Source organism: Chlorocebus sabaeus, chromosome 26 (assembly GCF_047675955.1).
Source record: "Chlorocebus sabaeus isolate Y175 chromosome 26, mChlSab1.0.hap1, whole genome shotgun sequence".
NCBI lineage: Eukaryota > Metazoa > Chordata > Mammalia > Primates > Cercopithecidae > Chlorocebus > Chlorocebus sabaeus.
In genome coordinates, this window is record NC_132929.1 from 50,703,712 (window position 1) to 50,723,923 (window position 20,212).

Genomic DNA, 20,212 nt, shown 5'->3' on the forward strand with positions numbered 1-20,212 from the left:
ACAAGCATGTCAGTCACAAGCAGCAGACGCATCCCAGGCTCATGACTCTCCAAGAGACCATAAGATCTAAGAGTGAGGATGTGCCTCGGGGTGCAGGGGTGAGGGTCAACACAGGAGTGCAGGGATGAAAGCAAGCAGGAGTGACTTTTGGTTCTTGGCACTCCTTCACCCAAAAATACTATTTTTCTGGCCAGACGTGGTGGCTCACACCTGTAATCCTAGCATTCCGGGAGGCCGAGGTGGGTGAATTACCTGAGATCAGGAGTTTGAGACCAGCCTGACCAACGTGGTGAAATCCCATCTCTACTAAAAATACAAAAATTAGCCAGGCGTGCTGGTGCACACTTGTAATCCCAGCTACTCAGGAGGCTGAGGCAGGAGAATCTCATGAACCCAGGAGGCAGAGGTTGCAGTGATCTGAGATCGTGCCACTGCACTCCAGCCTGGGTGACAGAGTGAGACTCCGTCTCAAAAAATAAATGAATAACCCTGTTTTCCCATCTTCCAGGCTTTCTGCTTTCAGCCCAAGCCCTCTGTGCCATAGGGCTCTGCCCTTCCTCCTGAGAGCCCTCCCAGCTCCTATGGACACTGCCTTGATCCCACTTGTGATGTGCTGTCACTCTCAGTGAGCACTTCTTTTCTTTCTTTTTTTTTTTTTCTTGGCTCACTGCAACCTCTGTCCCCCAGGTTCAAGTGATTCTCCTGCCTCAGCCTCCCAAGTAGCTGGAACTACAGGCGCCCGCCACTATGCCTGGCTAACTTTTGTATTTTTAGTAGAGATGGGGTTTCACCATATTGGTCAGGCTGGTCTTGAACTCCTGACCTTGTGATCCGCCCGCCTCAGCCTCCCAAAGTGCTGGGATTACAGGCGTGAGCCACTGCGCCCCGGCCTCAGTGAGTATTTCTTAGCTCTCCTGCCAGAAGCCATTGACCACATACTGTGCTCATTTACCATGGTCTCCTGCACAGGCCTGCGGAGCAGCACAACCTTAGTGATGTGCACTAACGTGAACATCTCAAAGCAGCACTTGCTGGATGGGTCACAGCTTGCAAATGTGCACAGCACTCTTCTCTGAATGAGTAGCAAGTACCCCTTGTTTGTCCTGGTTAAATATTACCGTTTCTCTGAACACAAGATTATCCTACCCCAGGTGTTTCCAAGAAGACTTAACAGAAGAGTCAAAGTTCATCTGTCTCTCTAACCCAAGTTTTAATACCCAGCCTGGCTCCAGGTGCAAACAATAAAGGCAGGAATCCTCCCGTCTGGGCAGCTGTCTGCAGTCACAGTGAAGCTGTAAGAACCTTGCCATTTTCAAATTTCTTGAGACAATGAGCTGCTACACAGTAAAGTTCTATCAGGTCCATCTGGTGGTTCCAAGAATTCCCAAAGTTACAGTCAAGCTGGGGCCGACCCTCTCTGGGAAGGTCCCAGTGTCTGCACAGGGAAATTCAAGTAACTTTTGTTCACACCCAAATCACGTTTCTGCTGCCACTTTCTCCTCCCACAGGAGAGAAGTATTTCAAATCCTTGGGAAGCAGCCACAACACCGAGATTATCTTTTAACTGCAAGGAGGCAATGTGTGAAAGTGATATTGTGTGACTTGGCAACTTACAAATACTGAAAGGTTTTCTCTGTTCAATGCCACCACCTATTCCACTTCCTCTCCTTGAGATCAATGCTGTCTGCCTGGGATAATCTGGCAAAAGTGCCAAGTGGGAAAGCAGCCCTAGCACTTGCCTGGGTGGTCTGATTTCTAGTGGACTGCTGAAAAATGGATGGTACAATGCCTCTCTTTAGCTTTCCACCCCTTCATCACCTGACAAGACTTAATGAGAAACTTTTGGGAGCAGACACCCTGGATCATTCGGAAGCAGAGACCGAAATACTCAGAGGGTACAGAGCAGCCACCATAACCAACAGAGGAATTAGGGTGTGCCAGTGGAGGCTGTGAAATCAACAGCACTTGGCTTGCAGTTTCCTGCTTCCTCCTAGGAGGTGGGCAAAACCCTGTGGCACACTCATATCTTAACTTCCCATTCACAGCTCTTTCTATGCAGGAAGTTTTCTAATCATCCCAATTATAACCACATGCAAGGAAGAGGTCATAAAAGCCCACGCCCACAGTGCAGGGTGGAAGCAGGCACTTAATAAAGAACCTTGGATGAGGAAGTCAACTAAATGGTGCACTGGAGTTTCAAAGAATATAACAAGTGAGCAGAAAACAGATTCCATGGTTGAATAACTGTGAGAAATGTTGGGTCAAATAAAGCTGAGCCAATGTCTTTTTGTAGGATTTCTCAGAGTCTTCAACAAACTAACAAGCCTTGTGAATCTTTATTTTGGTTTCTTTGAGACAGAGTTTCACTCTATTACCCAGGCTGGCATGCAATGGCACTCCTCAGCTCACTGCAACCTCCACCTCCCAGGCTCAAGTGATCCCCCTGTTGCAGCCTCCCAAGTAGCTGAGCCCACAAGTGCATGCCACCACATCCGGCTAATTTTTTGTATTTTCTGTAGAGATGGGGTTTCGCCATGTTGCCCAGGCCATTCTCAAACTCATGACCTCAAGTGATCCACCTGCCCTGGCCTCCCAAAGTGCTGAGATTACAGGCATGAGCCACCGTGCCTGGCCAATCTTTGTGAATCTTTGAAAAAACAAATAGGCTGGGCACAGTGGCTCATGCCTATAATCCTAGCACTTTGGGAGGCTGAGGCGGGTGGATTACCTGAGGTCAGGAGTTTTAGACCAGCCTGGCCAACATGGTAAAACCCTGACTCTAGTAAAAATACAAAAATTCTGAGTGTGGTGGTGGGTGCCTGTAATCCCACCTAGTCGGGAGGCTGAGGCAGGAGAATCGCTTGAACCCAGGATGTGGAGGTTGCAGTGAGCCAAGATCGCACCACTGCACTCCAGCCTGGGTGAAAAGAGTGAAACACCATCTCAAAAAAAATAAAGAAACAAAAATGAAATAGGTAGCAAACCCAAACCTATTTGACCACAGAACCCTGAGCACCTTTCAGGACTGGCATTGCTTTAAAGAACTGTCTTAAAAAGCCCAAGAATTTTCTCCAGTGGAAAAAATAAAATAAAACAAACAAACAACAATAAAAAATAAAACATTTAAAAAACAAAAGCACAAGATCTGTATTATTCCATCCCCTCACAATGGAGAAAAAAGGTAGCTTAGCTAATACTAATTTGTTACTTTCACCACTCCCAGTACTCTCAAGAATGGTGACAACATGATGATGCTACATTCCATTCTTTCCTTAGCCAGCCTAAAATAGCCCCAGTGCAGTTTAACACCAATCTCTGAGCTTCAAAACCTTTAAAACAGCCCTGTCCTGGAAATGAGACCCAGGTCAGCCCCTTCTAGCTGCTAAATAGCTGATGACTCTGGCACATACCATCCTCATTGAGGTCTTGGTTTCCTCATCTCTAAACTGAAGAGGTTAGAATAGAGTTCTAAGAATGTTCTCAGCTCTAACAGTCAACCATGGACTCTAAACACCAGGTATATTTTTGCAATCCACCATTACACTGCATGACAGAAATAAAAACGACTGTTCTGGAGTGTGACTAGGTGTGACAGTTTCTGAGTCTATCGCTTTTCCACCTGCTCTCTCCTGAGCTTGGTGCCAACACCCTGAGTAAATGAAGCTGGGCTCACACCCAGGCACCCAAGGGCTGCACCTCCCAACATCCCAGCCCTGGGAATGCAGACACCACCATCTCAAGGAAAGGGCGGGTAAGCAGACACCACCATCTCAAGGAAAGGGCGGGTAGCTCTGACCAGGAGAAGACTCAGAGGCCTCGCATCCAAAGCTGTTTCTCCCCATACCACTGTGTGCCAAGAGGAAAAGCCCAGCCCAGGATGAGGAGGAGCAAATTGCAGCCAGCCAGCCAGCTCTCTCCTTCTCACCCAGGACTCCCCACCAGATGTGGCTGACAGGACCACAGCTGCTTCCTGTCATGCCATTTCCTGGGGCTTCCTGATGGACAGACTGTCTTGCTAGAATGCAGAAGTTACTTCTACCACAGTTTGCACAGTCATTTTTGGAGCCAGAGATGAGGTTTAAGACTGTCAAGCAGCTATTAATACAAGGTAGAACTATCTTGCCCTCTGCTAGCACTAGAGCAAAGTTCTCTGCATCTTAGACAACTGACTTCCTCTCTGTCAGACAGCATCAGACTTTTTATTTCTGATTCTGACAGGACCCAAAAAAACACATAAAAAATGGAAAATCATCACATATGGCATACACCATAAGGCTACAAGATCCTACTAAAACCCAAACCCCAGTATACAGCAGTTTTGTAATTAAATTAAAGTCTGTTACCAGAAGACACTGGCAGAAAAAAAAATGCAAATCTTTCTTTATTCGATGAATAGAGATGACTGTTTGCCTTACATAAGAGACAAGGTCCTTGCAAAGGCTCTGTCAAGAAACATTAAGCTACAAGAGGAATGTTCAGAATTTCCTGATGTTCTAAGGAACAAGCTATCAGAAGTTGCCCTGAGGGCTCCTGTTGGCTAAGACACCTTGAGACCAAGAAAGATGCGAAACATTTTCACTCTCCTAACAGCGTATAATTATTTAGTTCAAGTCTCCTTTGATTTTGCGCTGACCCTTGAAGCAATTCAAAGTGGGAAAACTCATGCTGTGAATGGCAGGAAGGATTACTTCAAGGACTTCTCTGACACCTGCAGGAAACTTAAAAGCTGCCAGTGACCAAAATAAAGGACAAGCAGGGTAAGTTAACGTGCCGATGACATCCTGACAGAGCAGAACATCAGGGCTCATCATTCACCAGTCAGCACAAACAAGCTTCCCCAGAACAGGTTTTGAGCAGATGTGAAACAAGAGGCATAGGAGCTCTGGAGCTAACAGTTCAGCCCCTCATGGTAGAAAAAGATCATCCCTGTGCTCTCAGCTCAAAGGCAGAAAGGTGTGGGCTTTAAGTAGGAAGACTGTCCTGTGGCTCATGCCTGTAATCACAGCACTTTGAGAGGCTGGTGCCGGGGGATTGCTTGAGACGAGGATTTCGAGACCAGCTTGGGCAACACAGTGAGACCCCTTCTCTACAAAAATTTTTTTTAAAAGGAGGCCCAGTGGCACATGCGTGTAGTCCCAGCTACTCAGGAGACTGAGGCGGGAAGATTATTTGAATCCTGGAGGTCAAGGCTGCCATGACCTCCACTGCGATACAGCCTGGGCAACAGAGTGAGACCCTGTCTTTTTTTTTTTTTTTTTTTTTTTTTTTTTGAGACGGAGTCTGGCTCTGTCACCCAGGCTGGAGTGCAGTGGCCAGATCTCTGCTCACCGCAAGCTCCGCCTCCCGGGTTTACGCCATTCTTCTGCCTCAGCCTCCCAAGTAGCTGGGACTACAGGCGCCGCCACCTCGCCCGGCTAGTTTTTTGTACTTTTTAGTAGAGACGGGGTTTCACCGTGTTAGCCAGGATGGCCTCGATGTCCTGACCTCGTGATCCACCCGTCTCGGCCTCCCAAAGTGCTGGAATTACAGGCTTGAGCCACCGCGCCCGGCCAAGAGACCCTGTCTTAAAAATGAAAGAAAGAGGGCCAGGCGCGGTGGCTCACGCCTGTAATCCCATCACTTTGGGAGGCCAAGGCAGGCGGATCACCTGAGGTCGGGAGTTCGAGACCAGCCTGACCAACGTGGAGAAACCCGTCTCTACTAAAAATACAAAATTAGCCTGGCGTGGTGGTGCATGCCTGTAATCCTAGCTACTCAGGAGGCTGAGGCAGGAGAATCGCTTGAACCCAGGAGGCAGAGGTTACAGTGAGCCAAGATCACGCCATTACACTCCAACCTGGCAACAAGAGCGAAACTCTGTCTCAAAAAAAAAAAAAAAAAAAAAAAAGGGGGGGCTCACGTCTGTAATCCCAGCACTTTGAGAGGCTGAGGCGGGCGGATCACGAGGTCAGGAGATGGAGACCATCCTGACTAACACAGTGAAACCACATCTCTAGGCCGGGCGCGGTGGCTCAAGCCTGTAATCCCAGCACTTTGGGAGGCCGAGACGGGCGGATCACAAGGTCAGCAGATCGAGACCATCCTGGCTAACACGGTGAAACCTCGTCTCTACTAAAAATACAAAAAAAATTAGCCGGGTGAGGTGGCGGGCGCCTGTAATCCCAGTTACTCGGGAGGCTGAGGCAGGAGAATGGTGTGAACCTGGGAGGCCGAGCTTTCAGTGAGCTGAGATCCGGCCACTGCACTCCAGCCGGGGCAACAGAGCGAGACTCCGTCTCAAAAAAAAAAAGAAATCCCATCTCTACTAAAAATACAAAAAATTAGCTGGGCGTGGTGGCGGGCGCCTGTAGTCCCAGTTACTTGGGAGGCTGAGGCAGGAGAATGGTGTGAACCCGGGAGGCGGAGCTTGCAGTGAGCCGAGATCGCGCCACTGTACTCCAGCCTGGACGACAGAGTGAGACTCCGTCTCCAAAAAAAAAAAAAAAATTTCAGGCCAGCTCACAGGTCAGTGCATCTCAACTATGTTGCCACCACACATAGGTCCATCAGACAAACGTTCCCTGGTCCAGACTTTTTCAGAGCCCCGCGCACCTCTCCTCCCTCCCTAACCCGGACTCTCCTATCTGGTCAAAATCCACTCCAAACTAGACCCATGGCCAAAATGCGGAATTCATATCAAGGACATTTTTCAACTTGGGCTACCTTCCCACCCTCTCCCAGCCTTCTTTCCCTGACAAATCTCAGGGGCTCTCCTGTACTGTATACACTAGTTTGGCAGGTAGTGGAGCGGTGGCAGGTGTCCTGGGCTTTTCCCACATTTTTCCACCCCACCACAGGCTTCACCACCTCCTCATATATTGCTGTCACCCCCTCTTCTAAGGTGACTCAAGACAGGTGTCTATCCAAGAATGAGGGAATGTGATAACCACATTTCGCTTCCCCCTGACGCTAGGGGACTTCCCTAAGGGTCCGACCGTGCCTGCTCCAGTCCCCTTCCCTAGTACAGCCCAGTCTCCGGGTGCTAGAAGACCCCACTCTCTCCAAGACTTCAGCGCCCCGCCTCCTCTGCAGTTCCACCTGTTGCTAGTCGCGCCCCCCACGAGTTACGATAGGCCAGGCCTCAAAGCCCGCTCTCCCATTGGGCAGATGACCCGTCCCTCCTACGCCACGTCTCCCGGCTCTGGCGAAAAGAGGCCCGGGCGGCGGCCGTGGGCCCTAGGGAAATCTGAGAGCTGGGTGTCGGGAGGGGGGCTTTACCTGGAAGGGGTTTACATCCACTGGGTCCGCGAAGGGGTTGGTGTCGAAAGCCGACATGGCGATCGGAGGCCGGCGGGCGAACTCCGCGAACGCTGCTGCCTCCGGGCACCCAGACCCAGCGGCGCTTCGTGTAGACCCTCCACTTCCGGGAGCGAGGCAGCGGTTCTGGCGCAGGCGCGGTGCCCTCCCCGAGGGGCGTGACCCTATGACGTCACCGATGTCCGCTCCGCCGCGCCCCCTCCCCCCCCGCCCAGCCCACAATAGTGCGGCGGGTGGGCTTTTGGCTTCCGTCCACATCTTCGCTCTGCCGGGGATTCAGGGGTCTCGGCTGCCTGGAGGGTCTGCGGAGCCAGAGGCGTGGCCGGAGTCCTTCCCAACTGCCTATCAATCTGACACCTTCCAATTTTATGTTTTTAAAGCGAACTCTCAAAAGTGGGACAGGAAACGGCCCCTTCACTTCCCTGTAGACCAAGTTTGGGAAGAAGTCCAAACTGATTCCCGGCCAGAGGACAGGGGTGACAGGTGAGGCCAGAGGCCTTGGGAGAACTAGGAAAGCGCCTCCTCTGCAGAACGTGCTCCGGGAGAGAGAAGTGCCAGGATCATCCAGCAGTCCTCCACCAGAGCTGAGCCTGCTTCTTTTAGGGCTGCTCGCCCTCTGATGTCATTTCATCGTTTTAGGAACAAGGGTTCCTGGGTCCATCAGCTTTGGGACCTGAGTTGGGACTTGAACCTGGCCATCAAGCATTTATTAAGTGAATGAAGGAATTCAGCGACAGAGCCTCAATCATGGGGGAGGTGGCTGCTTCACTCTCCACAACTCCGCTTTTTTTTTTCTTTTTTCTTTTTTTTTTTTTTTTTTTTTGCGACAGGGTCTCACGGTCGCCCAGGCTGGAGTGCAGTGGCGCCATGATGGGTCACTGCAGCCTCGAGCTCCTGGGCTCAGGCAATCCTCCCACCTCAGCCTCCTGAGTAGCTGGGACTACAGCTGGTCGCCACCATACCCAGCTAATTTATGGATTTTTTTTTTGTAGAAAGGGGGATCTCACTATGTTAGGCTCGTCTCAAACACCTGGGCTGAAGTGATCCTCCCGCTTTGGCTTCCTAAAATGCTAGGATTATACTCATGAGCCACTGCCTGGCCAAATCCACCTTATTTATTTGGATCTTTCTGGTATTCATCTCTGCTGTCACCGAAATCCCAGCCACTGTCATTTTTACCCTGGACCAATACAGTGCTGTTAATTGGTCTATTGTTCCTCATGCTGTAATCAAAGATCTGTTTAAAGGGGGCAAAATCGTCACAAAATTTTGTTAAAATTTTTCAATTAATTTCCATAACGGGCCAGGTGTGTGGCTCATGCCTGTAATTCCAGCACTTTGGGAGGCAGAGGTAGGAGGATCACTTGAAGCCAGGAGTTCGAGACCAGCCTAGGCAACATATCAAGACCCTGTCTCTACAAAAAAAAAAAAAAAAAGTATATATATATATACACACACACACACACATACACACACACACACATATATATCACACACAAACACATAATTAGCTAGGCATGGTGGCCTGCGCCTGTCCTCCCAGCTACTTGGGAGGCTGCAGGAGGACTGCTTGAGCTCAGGAGGTCGAAGCTGCAGTGAGCCATCATTGCACCACTATACTCCAAGTGATAGAGTGAGACCCTGTCTCAGTTAAAAAAAAAAAAAAAAAAAAATCAGACCAGGCAAGGTGGCTCATGCCTGTAGTCCCAGCGCTTTGGGAGGCCAAGGCAGGCAGATCACCTGAGGTCAAGAGTTCGAGACCAGCCTGGCCAACATGGTGAAACCTCATCTCTACTAAAAATACAAAATTAGCCGGGTGTGGTGGTGCACACCTGTAATCCCAGCTACTTGGGAGGCTGAGGCAGGAGAATTGCTTGAACCTGGGAGGCAGAGGTTGCAGTGAGCTAAGATTGCAACATTGCACTCCAGCCTGGACAAAAAGAATGAAACTCTGTCTCAAAAAATAAAATAAAAAATAAAAAATTCATAAACGCCCAAATTCTTAGTTTGTCTTCAGGGTCCTAAAGGATCTGCCCCTACCTTTCTCTCCTTCTGGCCCCTTCTGGTGCCCAACCCCCGATGTTCCATCCGTGCAAGTACTTTTCAATTCCTCAAACCTTCCTTGTGCCCTCGTGTCTCAGGGCCTTTGCACATGTGTTCCCTCTACCTGGTAATCACTTAACCCATGCCCCACTATCATCCTCTGGTTAACCTCTCCTTACCCTTCAAATGCAAGTTCAGATGTCTTTCTTCAGGGGTAGCTTCCCTTCGCTCTCTTGGTTACATCATCACCTCATACCCAACATAAGCTCTCCTATTGCCCTGTACTTTTCCTTCACAATATCTATTGCAGATTGTAATTAATACTAGTATAGGTGGTTCTTTATGCCTGTATCCTCCACTAGACTGGAAACTCCATGAGGGTAGGGTTAAGGTCTGTTTTGCTCACTGTTGTGTTTCTGTCACTAACATAGTATAAAGCACATGATACACATTTATTTATTTTTTTTTGTGGTTTTGGGTTTTGCTTTGTTTTTTGTTTGTTTTTGAGACAAAGTCTCATTCTGTCACCCAGGCTGGAGTATGGTGGCATGATCTCAGCTCACTGCAACCTCCGCCTCCCAGGTCCAAGTGATTCGGCTGCTTCAGCTTCCCAAGTAGCTGGGATTACAAGCATGCAACACCACACTCAGTTAATTTTTTTTTTTTTTTTTTTTTTTTTTGGAATTTTAGTAGAGACTGGGTTTCACCATGTTGGCCAGGTTGGTCTTGAACTCCTGATTTCAAATGATCTGCTTGCCTCAGCCTCCCAAAATGCTGGGATTACAGGCGTGAGCCACTGTGCCCAGCCCACATGCATGATACACATTTAGTAACTATTTTACTGTTTTCCTCATCCATTTATTTTGTTTGTTTGTTTGTTGTTTAGAGACAGAGTATGGCTTTGTTGCCCAAGCTGGTGTTGAATTCCTGGCTTCAACTGATCCTCCCACTTCGGCCTCCCAAAGTACTGGGCCTACAGGTACACACCACTGCACCTGGTCATCAGTTTCTTTCACCTTCCTTTCCCCTGTCTAAATCCTATCCTTTAGGGTTTAGCTCAGCTTTACTTCAGGAAATGTCTGCACGCAAGTGGGAGGATGGGGAAGGATCCATTTTGTATCCCCTTAGAAACTGCCTGTCCCCAAGCCTCTATGGCCACCCCTCCAAGGGCAGCAGACAGATCTTTGCTGTCTGCAGCCTCACAGGAGAACAGTCCACACCCCACAGGGCTGTCCTGCCTCTCTGGGTCTGCTGCAGCCAAGTACAATGCTGGGCTGGTGAAGAAAGAATGGAACTTAATTATAACCAATGTGGTGGCTGCCCACCTATCTGTCTAATTCCCTATAAGAGAGACATCATTCATTTATTCTACAAGAGAGGAGATATAGAGAATGCAGCTGTTTGCTTTTGCACCAGTTATTTCACGTCTCCAAGACCCATTTTTCTCATCTTGATCTTGAAACCATCTTTGCAAAAATTATAACTGAGGAAATTATGACAGTGGAAGAGATTAGACCTAACCTACTCCATCTTGCTTCTGACCTTTAAGCGGTCCTTGTTCATTCCTGGGTGTAGGTTGAACTAACCTTGGGAAGGAATTTATAGTTTAACTCTGACACAAAATTGATAATAGCCCTCCCCCACCCAAAAACAAAAAAACAAAAAAACCCTTCTTGTCTGGGGACCAGTCTGCCTTTCTGGACTAACAAATTAGCTACAAGATCAGAAATTACAGTTTAGAGACCATGCAGCCTCCAGCTGCAAGTCTAAACCTCCCCAGATTGCTTCTGGGGATAACATCACTATTGTAAAACCTAAGATCAGTGCTTGAGATATTTTGCAGACCCTGCACTCGATGGATCAGCTGACACCACCCCCAAAAGTAATGTAGCTCAGCCAGTTCTGCCATCCCACTCAGGAACAGAAGACAGCAAGAAAAACTCATTTCGACCCCCTATCATTCCATCTCCAACCTGACCAATCAGCACTCCCTACTTGTCTAGCCCCTACCAGCCAGATTATCTTTAAAAACTCTGATCCCTGAGGCTGGGTGCAGTGGCTCACACCTGTAATCCCAGCATTTTGGGAGGCCGAGGCGGGTAGATCATGAGGTCAGGAGTTCAAGACCAGCCTGGCCAAGACGGTGAAATCTCATCTCTACTAAAAAAAAAAAAGAAAAAAAAAATTGCTGGGCGTGGTGGCAAGTGCCTGTAATCACAGCTACTTGGGAGGCTGAGGTAGATAATTGCTTGAACCCAGGAGGTGGAGGTTGCAGTGAGCTGAGATCACGCCATTGCACTCCAGCATGGGAGACAGAGCGAGACTCTGTCTAAAATAAATAAATAAATAGGCCGGGTGCGGTGGCTCACGCCTATAATCCCAGCACTTTGAGAGGCCAAGGCGGGCGGATCACAAAGTCAGAAGTTCAAGACCAGCCTGGCTAACATAGTAAAACCCTGTCTCTACTAAAAATACAAAAAATTAGCCGGGCGTGGTGGCGGGTGCCTGTAATCCCAGCTACTCTGGAGACTGAGGCAGGGAAATCGGTTGAACCCGGGAGGCGGAGGTTGCAGTGAGCCGAGATCACGCCATTGCACTCTAGCCCGGGCAGCAATACAAGACAATGTCTCAAAAATAAACAAACAAATAAATAAAATAAAAACTCTGATCCCCGAATGCTCAGGAAGACTGATTGGGGTAATAATAAAACTCCGGTTTTCTCCACAGCTGGCTCTGCATGAATTTACTCTTTCTCCATTGTAATTCCTCTGTCTTGATACATTGGCTCTGTCTAGGCAGCAGGCAAGGTGAAGCCGTCAGGTGGTTACAATCTCACAGGGTTATCTTGAGAACTGATGAAAAAAGCAGTGTTTTTTCTCCCTCACAACTACAGACTCCCTCACAACTACAGACTCCCTCAACAGTCATTCAACATAATACTTCTGACACCTGACGTGTGTGGGTTGTTTCTCCACACATCAAGCAATTCTGCAGCAGATACTAACTGGGTGTCCTTCAATTTAATTTAATTCCAACACTTTCTACCTGGAGATAGTGTCAGATTGTGCTGCAGTAAGTTCATTGCCAGATGTGCAAATCAATACACTAAGACACCGGGTTGCAGCAAAGAAAAAGGTTTGTTTAATCGCAGGGCAACCTAAAGAGGGGATGGGAGAAAACCCCAAATATATTTCCCTAAGGTGTTTAGGGTTAGGGAATTTTTTTTTTTTTTTTAGATGGAGTCTCACTCTGGCGCTCAGGGGTGCGATCTCGACTCATTGCAACCTCTGCCTCCCTCGGGTTCAAGCAATTCTCCTGTCTCAGCCTCCCGAGTAGCTGGGATTACAGGCGCCTGCCCCCGTGCCTGGCTACTTTTTGTACTTTTAGCACAGATGGGGTTTCATCATGATGGCCAGGTTGGTCTTGAACTCCTGACCTCAGGTGATAATCCACCTGCCTCAGCCTCCCAAAGTGCTGGGATTACAGGTGTGAGCCACTGCGCCCGGCTTGGGTTTTTTGTTTGTTTGTTTGAGACAGGGTCTTTCTTGCTCTCTGGCCTAGGCTGCAATCTGCAGCTTCAACCTCCCAAGCTCAAGCGATCCTCCCACCTCAGCCTCTTGAGTAGCTGGGACCATAAGAGAACGCCCACCATGCATGGCTAATTTTTGCAGAGATGGGGTTCCGCCATGTTGCCCAGGCTGGTCTCAAGCTCCTGGGCTCAAGCGTTCCTCCTTCCTCAGCCTCCCAAAGTGCGTGAGCCACTGAACCTGGTCAGGAGTCTTTAAACTGTTTGGCATCACTTGTTCCCCCGGAATTAAGGATCTGAAAAACATCTTAAGCAATTTTTTTTTTTTTTTTTTTTTTTTGAGACGCCCAGGCTGGAGTGCAGCGGCGCTACCTCGGCTCACTGCAAGCTCCGCATCCCGGGTTCGCGCCATTGTCCTGCCTCAGCCTCCCAAGTAGCTGGGACTACAGGCGCCTGCCACCATGCCCCGCTACTGTTTTTGTATTTTTAGTAGAGACGGGGTTTCACCGTGTTAGCCAGGTTGGTCTCCATCTCCTGACCTCGTGATCCGCCCTCCTCGACCTCCCAAAGTGCTGGGATTACAGGCGTGAGCCACCGCGCCCGGCCCATCTTAAACAATTCTTAAACAAAAGCTTTATGATTCTAATGTCAGACATCCTATTTATAGGAACAGTGTGAATGCAGACGGTCAGTATCTAGGGCTGCAGTGACTTTTGGTTACAAGGAAGTGGCCCTAAGTGTAGCCTGAGTAATGCTTAATTTTATTTTACTTTATTTATTTATTTATTTATTTATTTAGAGACTGAGTCTCACTCTGTCGCCAGGCTGGAGTGCAGTGGTGCGAACTCAGCTCACTGCAACCTCTGCCTCCCAGGTTCAAGTGATTCTGCTACCTCAGCCTCCCAAGTAGCTGGGACTACAGGCATGCAACACCATGCTCAGCTAATTTTTATATTTTTAGTAGAGACAGGGTTTCACCACATTAGCCAGGATGGTCTCAATCTCTTGGCCTCCCAAAGTGCTGGGATTACAGGCGTGAGCCACCGCACCTGGCCCAGCCTGATTAATGCTTAATTTTAAATATATTTGTTTTTTATGTCCAGAATTCTTGTTAACCCCGTGAGAACAGCTTCAAGATCTCACAAGGTCCCACAAGGCTGCCACACTACTTCAGATGCCAGTTCCAAGCCCCAGGTTGTGACCTGTCACTTCTGACCAACTGGTTATAAATCAGGATTCCTATGGCTACCCCCATAAGTTTGACTAATTTATTAATTAATTTATCTGAGCTCAGAGAACTCAGAGAAACTAACATTTAACTGTTTATTATTAAAGTGAAAAAAGAAAAATACCTCAGAGCACTGTAAGCTATGTGAAGTATGCAAAATTTATCAGGCCCAGAGAGAGATGAGTGTGGGACTTCAGTCAGGTGCTGGACACATGCCTGGGGCCATTGTTGAAGGCATTTTTGTACCATTGTCTTCAAGTTTCTGAAATTTGTGACACAGCGAACAATGTACAGCCAATCAATAGCTTATGTCATTTTAAAGCAATTTTCTTTTTCTTTTTTTTTTTTTTTGAGACAGAGTCTCATTCTGTCACCCAGGCTGGAGTGCAATGGTGCAATCTTGGCTCACTGCAACCTCCACTTCCTGGGTTCAAGCAATTCACCTGCCTCAGCCTCCCAAGTAGCTGGATTACAGGCACATGCCACCATGCCTGGCTAATTTTTGTATTTTTAGTAGAGACAGGGTTTTACCATGTTGGCCAGGCTGGTCTCAAACTCCTTACCTCAGGTGATCCACTCACCTTGGCCTACCAAAGTGCTGGGATTACAAGCGTGAGCCACCATGCCCGGCCTAATGCAAATTATCGGTAAACAACATAGGAACTGCCTCTTCTTTTCCTTTAAAAACCCATTAGTGGCTGGGCACAGTGGCTCACGCCTGTAATCCCTGCACTTTGGGAGGCTGAGGCGGGTAGATCACCTGAGTTCAGGAGTTCGAGATCAGCCTTGCCAACAAGGCAAAACCCCATCTCTACTAAAAATACAAAAATTAGCTGGGCATGATGGCATATACCTGTAATCCCAACTACTAGTGGGGCTGAGGCAGGGGGATCACTTGAACCTGGAAGGCGGAGGTTGCAGTGAGCCGAGATGGCGCCACTGCACTCCAGCCTGAGCAACACAGTAAGACTCTGTCTCAAGAAAAAAAAAAAAAATAGGCTGGGTGTGGTGGCTCACACCTGTAATCCCAGCACTTTGGGAGGCCAAGGCGGGCAGATCACAAGGTCAGGAGATCGAGACCACGGTGAAACCCTGTCTCTACTAAAAATATAAAGATTAGCCGGACACGGTGGCGGGCGCCTGTAGTTCCAGCTACTTGGGAGGCTGAGGCAGGAGAATGGTGTGAACCCAGGAGGTGGAGCTTGCAATGAGCCGTGATCGTGTCACTGCACTCCAGCCTGGGCAACAAAGTGAGACTCTGTCTCAAAAAAAAAAAAAAAAAAAGAGAGAAACAGAAAAAACAAACAAACAAAAAACCATTAGTAACTGTTGCTAATTGGAGCATATATTAAGGGCAACTTGAATCCATGCTCCTGACCACAGGTCTCAAATTTAGCCCAAATAAACACTACTTGTATTAAATTTGTCTAAGTTTCTTTTCTCGTTAGGTCAACAAAAGACATTGCAAATGATACAGATAAACAGCCAGATGGAAGAGATGCATGGAGCAAGGCCCGTGGGAAGGGGTGTTGTGTTTCCATGCCCTGTCTGGAGGACTACCCTCCAGTGACCTCCAGGGACCATGTGTTCAGCTATCTCGAAGCTTTTTTTTTTTTTTTTTTTTTGAGACAGAGTCTCATTCTGTCGCCCAGGCTGGAGTGTGATGGCATGATCTCAGCTCACTGCAGCCTCTGCCTCCTGGGTTCAAGTGATTCTCCTGCCTCAACCACCCGAGTAGCTGGAATTGCAGGCACATACCACCATGCCCAGCTATTTTTTTTTTATATTTTCATAGAGATGGGGTTTCACCATGTTGGCCAGACTGGTCTCAAACTCCTAACCTCAAGTGGTCTGTCAGCCTCGGCCTCCCAAAGTGCTGGGATTACAGGGATTACTGGCATGAGCCACCGCACCCAGCCTTGGTTTCTTGTTTTTTGTTTTTTTTTTTGTTATTGTTGTTGTTGTTTGAGACAGGGTCTGCTTTGTCATCCAGGCTGGAGTGCAGTGGCAGGGACATGGCTCACTGCAGTCTCAACCTTCCTGGGCTTAGGCTAAACTCCCACCTCAGCTTCCTGAGTAGCTAGGACTACAGGCATGTGCCACCATGTCCAGTTAATTGTTGTATTTTTTTGTAGAGATGGGGTTTTGCCATGTAGCCCAGGCTGGTCTTGAGCTCCTGAGCTCTAGTGATCTGCCCACCTCAGCCTCCCAAAGTGCTGAGATTACAGGCGTGAGCTACTGCACCTGGCTGACACATGCCCTTGAGTTGTATTCCAGAAACCCAGACCCCTAGCAGATGGAAAACACCCACTGCAGTCACATAGACCCCAGATAAGGGAGAACTGAGGACTGAACTCTGGCCTTACCCAGTGTATAACTGAGGCAGGAATTTTGTCAGCCTCAGCTCCAGCTGGCGACACCCTTGCCTGGGCCTTGCTCAGGCCCACGCTTGCTGCAGGAGATGCCCCATCTGCTCAGGTCACGCCTGAGCCACGCCTGGCTTCCACTCCAATGCAGATCCCTGCATTCAGCCCCTGGAGGGAGGAGGTGTGAGCAAGTGTGGGGTCTGGCCACCACACCAAGCGCAGACACAGGAGTGGGTTCCATGCAGGGCTTGCGGCTGGACCAAGTGTGTTGCACTGAGGGGAAAGTGGTGGTGTATGAACAGGGATGCCTGTGACCCCAGAGCCCCAGAGTAGGTATTACAGCATGCTAATACTTCTTTTGGTCCCACTGTTTGCAGCCTAATGGACAGCAGCGGGTGTGTTAACAGCTCTGTCAGTCCTGTTGCCCCACTCCAGCCTATGGCTCCAGTACTGGCTTGGCCCTGCTACTGCTTCCCATCACATAAGGCACCTGACCTCAGCCAGTGTAAGGCAGAGGACCAGTGTTATAGCCTCTTTTTACCCACGTTTGGTAGTCCCAAGTTCTTGTCCTACGTCCACAAAGAATGAGGTTACATTGACAATTGAATGATGAGGGGGACAAAGAGCTTTACTGAGTGACAAAACAGATCTCAGTGGAGAGGAGGATGCGAGGCGTTCCCCCACCTGAAGTTGGATAGTCTCTCACTCAATGTGGCTGGGTCTGGGGCTTTTATGGGCTCAGAATGGGGGAGTACATGCTGATTGGGTTTGTGAGTATGCAAAACAGGCTAAAACAAAGTCATCACTCAAAGGTAGGCACGACAGTGTAAGAAACCAATTAGGGAAGGGTAGGTATATGTAAAATAGGTGAGGGGTGGGGATCAATCAGAGGAAAATGCACCAAACAGGAGGAGAGGTTCTCAATCCAGTCCATGGATTTACCCAGGACTTGTAGCTTGGCTTTCAGGCTTTAAACTGTCTCTGGTTTGAAGGTTGGTTTTCACTGGGGATCTGTCCCTGTCTGCCTAGGATTTGCCTGCCTCCTGCCACTATCTAACAATAAAAGTTAGCTGCAGCCAGGTGTGGTGGTTTACACCTGTAATCCCAGCACTTTGGGAGGCTGAGGCCAGTGGACTCCTTGGGCTCAGGAATTCAAGACCAGCTGGGCTATGTGGCAAAATCCCGCCTCTATAAAAAATACAAAAATTAGCCAAGCGTGGTGGTGTGTGCCTGTAGTGCCAGCTACTCAGGAGGCTAAGGTGGGAAGATCACTTGAGCTCAGGAGTGGAGGTTACAGTGAGCTGTGACCTTGCCACTGCACTCCAGTCTGGGAGACTGTCTCAAAAAAAAAAAAATGCTGCTATCATAGCTTGAACCCTAAGCTGGGCTCTGGCAGAAATGTGAAACTGATTTAGACATATGGTCTAGAAGGGAAGAGAGTGAAGAAAGCGTATTGTCACTAGATAATAGAGTGTGATCAGTTCTACTAGAGATTGCTAACCTAAAAGAAAGAGGCTGAGTCACAAAATTAAAGTTGCTTGATTCACAGTGAGACAACTGTCCACAAGACTCAGACTCAGACCCAAGTAACCTCGGATATGAGCTCTGTTAGGCCTTTGTTACAAGTTTTTTATTTTGTTTGTTTTTTTCGAGATAGAGTCTTGCTCTGTCACCCAGGCTAGGGTGCAGTGGTGCAATTTCAGCTCACTGAAACCTCCACCTCCCAGGTTCAAGCGATTCTCCTGCCTCAGCTTCCTGAGTAGCTGGGACTACAGGCATGCACCACCATGCCCAGCTAATTTTTTTTTGTATTTTTAGTAGAGACAGGGTTTCACCATGTTGGCCAGGCTAGTCTTGCACTCCTGACCTGGTTATCCTCCTGCCTTGGCCTCCCAAAGTGCTGAGATTACAGGCAGGAGCCACCGTGCCCAGCCACAAGTATGTTTTTAAAGGTAAAAGGCAGGGACAAGGAGTGGGCTGATACAGTCTTTTTTTTTTTTTTTTTTTTTTTTTTTTTTGAGACGGAGTCTCGCTCTGTCGCCCAGGCTGGAGTGCAGTGGCCCGATCTCAGCTCACTGCAAGCTCCGCCTCCCGGGTTCACGCCATTCTCCTGCCTCAGCCTCCCGAGTAGCTGGGACTACAGGCGCCGCCACCTCGCCCGGCTAGTTTTTTGTATTTTTAGTAGAGACGGGGTTTCACCGTGTTAGCCAGGATGCCCGTCTCGGCCTCCCAAAGTGCTGGGATTACAGGCGTGAGCCACCGCGCCCGGCTGATACAGTCTTTTGTCAGGAATTCTCATTGGTTTACTGAAATAGCACTGAATAGTGATTGGCGATACATTGTTAAGCTGTAGGGTATGGGTTACAGTGTCCATTGTGGCATTATTAGGTTAATTTATACCTAGTTGTGGCATAGCAAGCAGTTTCAAGAGATAAATAAATAGCTCAAAAGGAAGGGAGTAGAATGTGGTTGCTGTCTCATTTTAATGTTGTTACCGAATTGACCTCGGGTCTGCTTTCCTAGTGTACAGAAAAAGCCAAACACTGGCCAGGCACAGTGGCTCATGCCTATACTCCCAGCACCTTGGGTGGCTGAGGTAGGAGGATCACTTGAGGCCAGGAGTTCGAGACCAGCCTGGCCACATAGTCAGACCCAATCTCTTAAAATAAAAAATAAAAAAATTAGCAGGGCGTGGTGGCATGTGCCTATAATCCCAGCTAATCGAGAGGCTGAGGTGGGAGGATCGCTTGAGTCTTGGAAGTAGAGGCTGCAGTGAGCTGTCATTGTGCCACTGCACTCCAGTCTGGGCAACAGAGCAAGACTCTGTCTCAAAGAAAAAACAAAACAAAACAAAAATGCCAAACAGTGACACCGGGACTTCCAGCAAGAGAAAGTGAGATAATTTATTGCAGGTGCCAAAGTAAGGAGAACCAGGCAGCTAATGCTTGAGACCTGAGCTCCACAATGGCTTACAAGCAAGGGTTTTTAAAAGCAGGGGCACATTTCAAGAAAGCAAAATTATAAATCAATACATAGAGGTTACACATTGGTTTGCCCCAAAAAGGTGGGATATCTTGAAGCGGGGGCTCACGTGGATTCAGAGATTGTTTGATTTGTAATTGGCTAAGTAAGCAAGGCTTTGTCTAAAAACTTGGGGTCAGCAGAAAGGAATGCTAAGGTTTGGCCCATGAGTATGACTCTCTCCACACCCCTCAGGGATAATTTGGAACAAAGGATGGTGGTCAGAGGTCAGTCTTCAGTTCCCCCTTATCTGAGGTCAATGTGACAGCAGTGGGCATTTTCCATCTGGTAGGAGTCTGGAATCCCAGCACTTTGGGAGACTGAGGCAGGAGAACAGCTTGAGCTGTCACTCACTACAGGAGTGAGCCAGGAGTTCAAGACCAGCCTAGGCAACATAGCAACACCCCTGTCTTTACAAAAAATTTTAAAATTAGCCAGGTGTGGTGGCATGTGCTTATAGTCCTAGCTACTCAGGAGGTTGAGATGAAAGGATAGCTTGAGCCCAGGAGTTCGAGGCTGCAGTAAGCCTGGATGACACAGAGAGAACCCATCTCTGAAAAAAAAAAAACAAAACCAGAAGACATGTCAAGGTGTTATTTGTTTTTAGAGATGGAGTCTCACTCTGTCGCCCAGGCTGGAGTGCAGTGGTACAATCACAGTTCACTGCAGGCTCGACTTTCCAGGCTCAAGCAATCCTCCCACCTCAGCCTCCAGAGTAGCTGGGACTACCGG

At 48.4% G+C, this 20,212-nt stretch overlaps 2 protein-coding genes across 4 annotated transcripts in view; one reads left to right on the forward strand and one right to left on the reverse strand.

Annotated features, from left to right (window-relative positions):
• SCAMP2 (secretory carrier membrane protein 2) overlaps positions 1-7,426 on the reverse strand; it is a 32,495-nt gene extending 25,069 nt beyond the window's left edge. For 2 of the 3 annotated variants that reach the window (XM_008015862.3, XM_038010181.2), the window contains exon 1: positions 7,258-7,420. In XM_008015862.3, coding sequence (XP_008014053.1) covers positions 7,258-7,314 — 57 coding nt within the window. In that variant the 5' untranslated portion in view covers positions 7,315-7,420. Of the gene's footprint in view, positions 1-7,257 lie in introns of all 3 variants that reach the window. The other variant, XM_008015861.3, reaches the window with a different exon arrangement.
• PPCDC (phosphopantothenoylcysteine decarboxylase) overlaps positions 1-20,212 on the forward strand; it is a 357,482-nt gene that overhangs the window by 151,616 nt on the left and 185,654 nt on the right. The window lies entirely within an intron of this gene.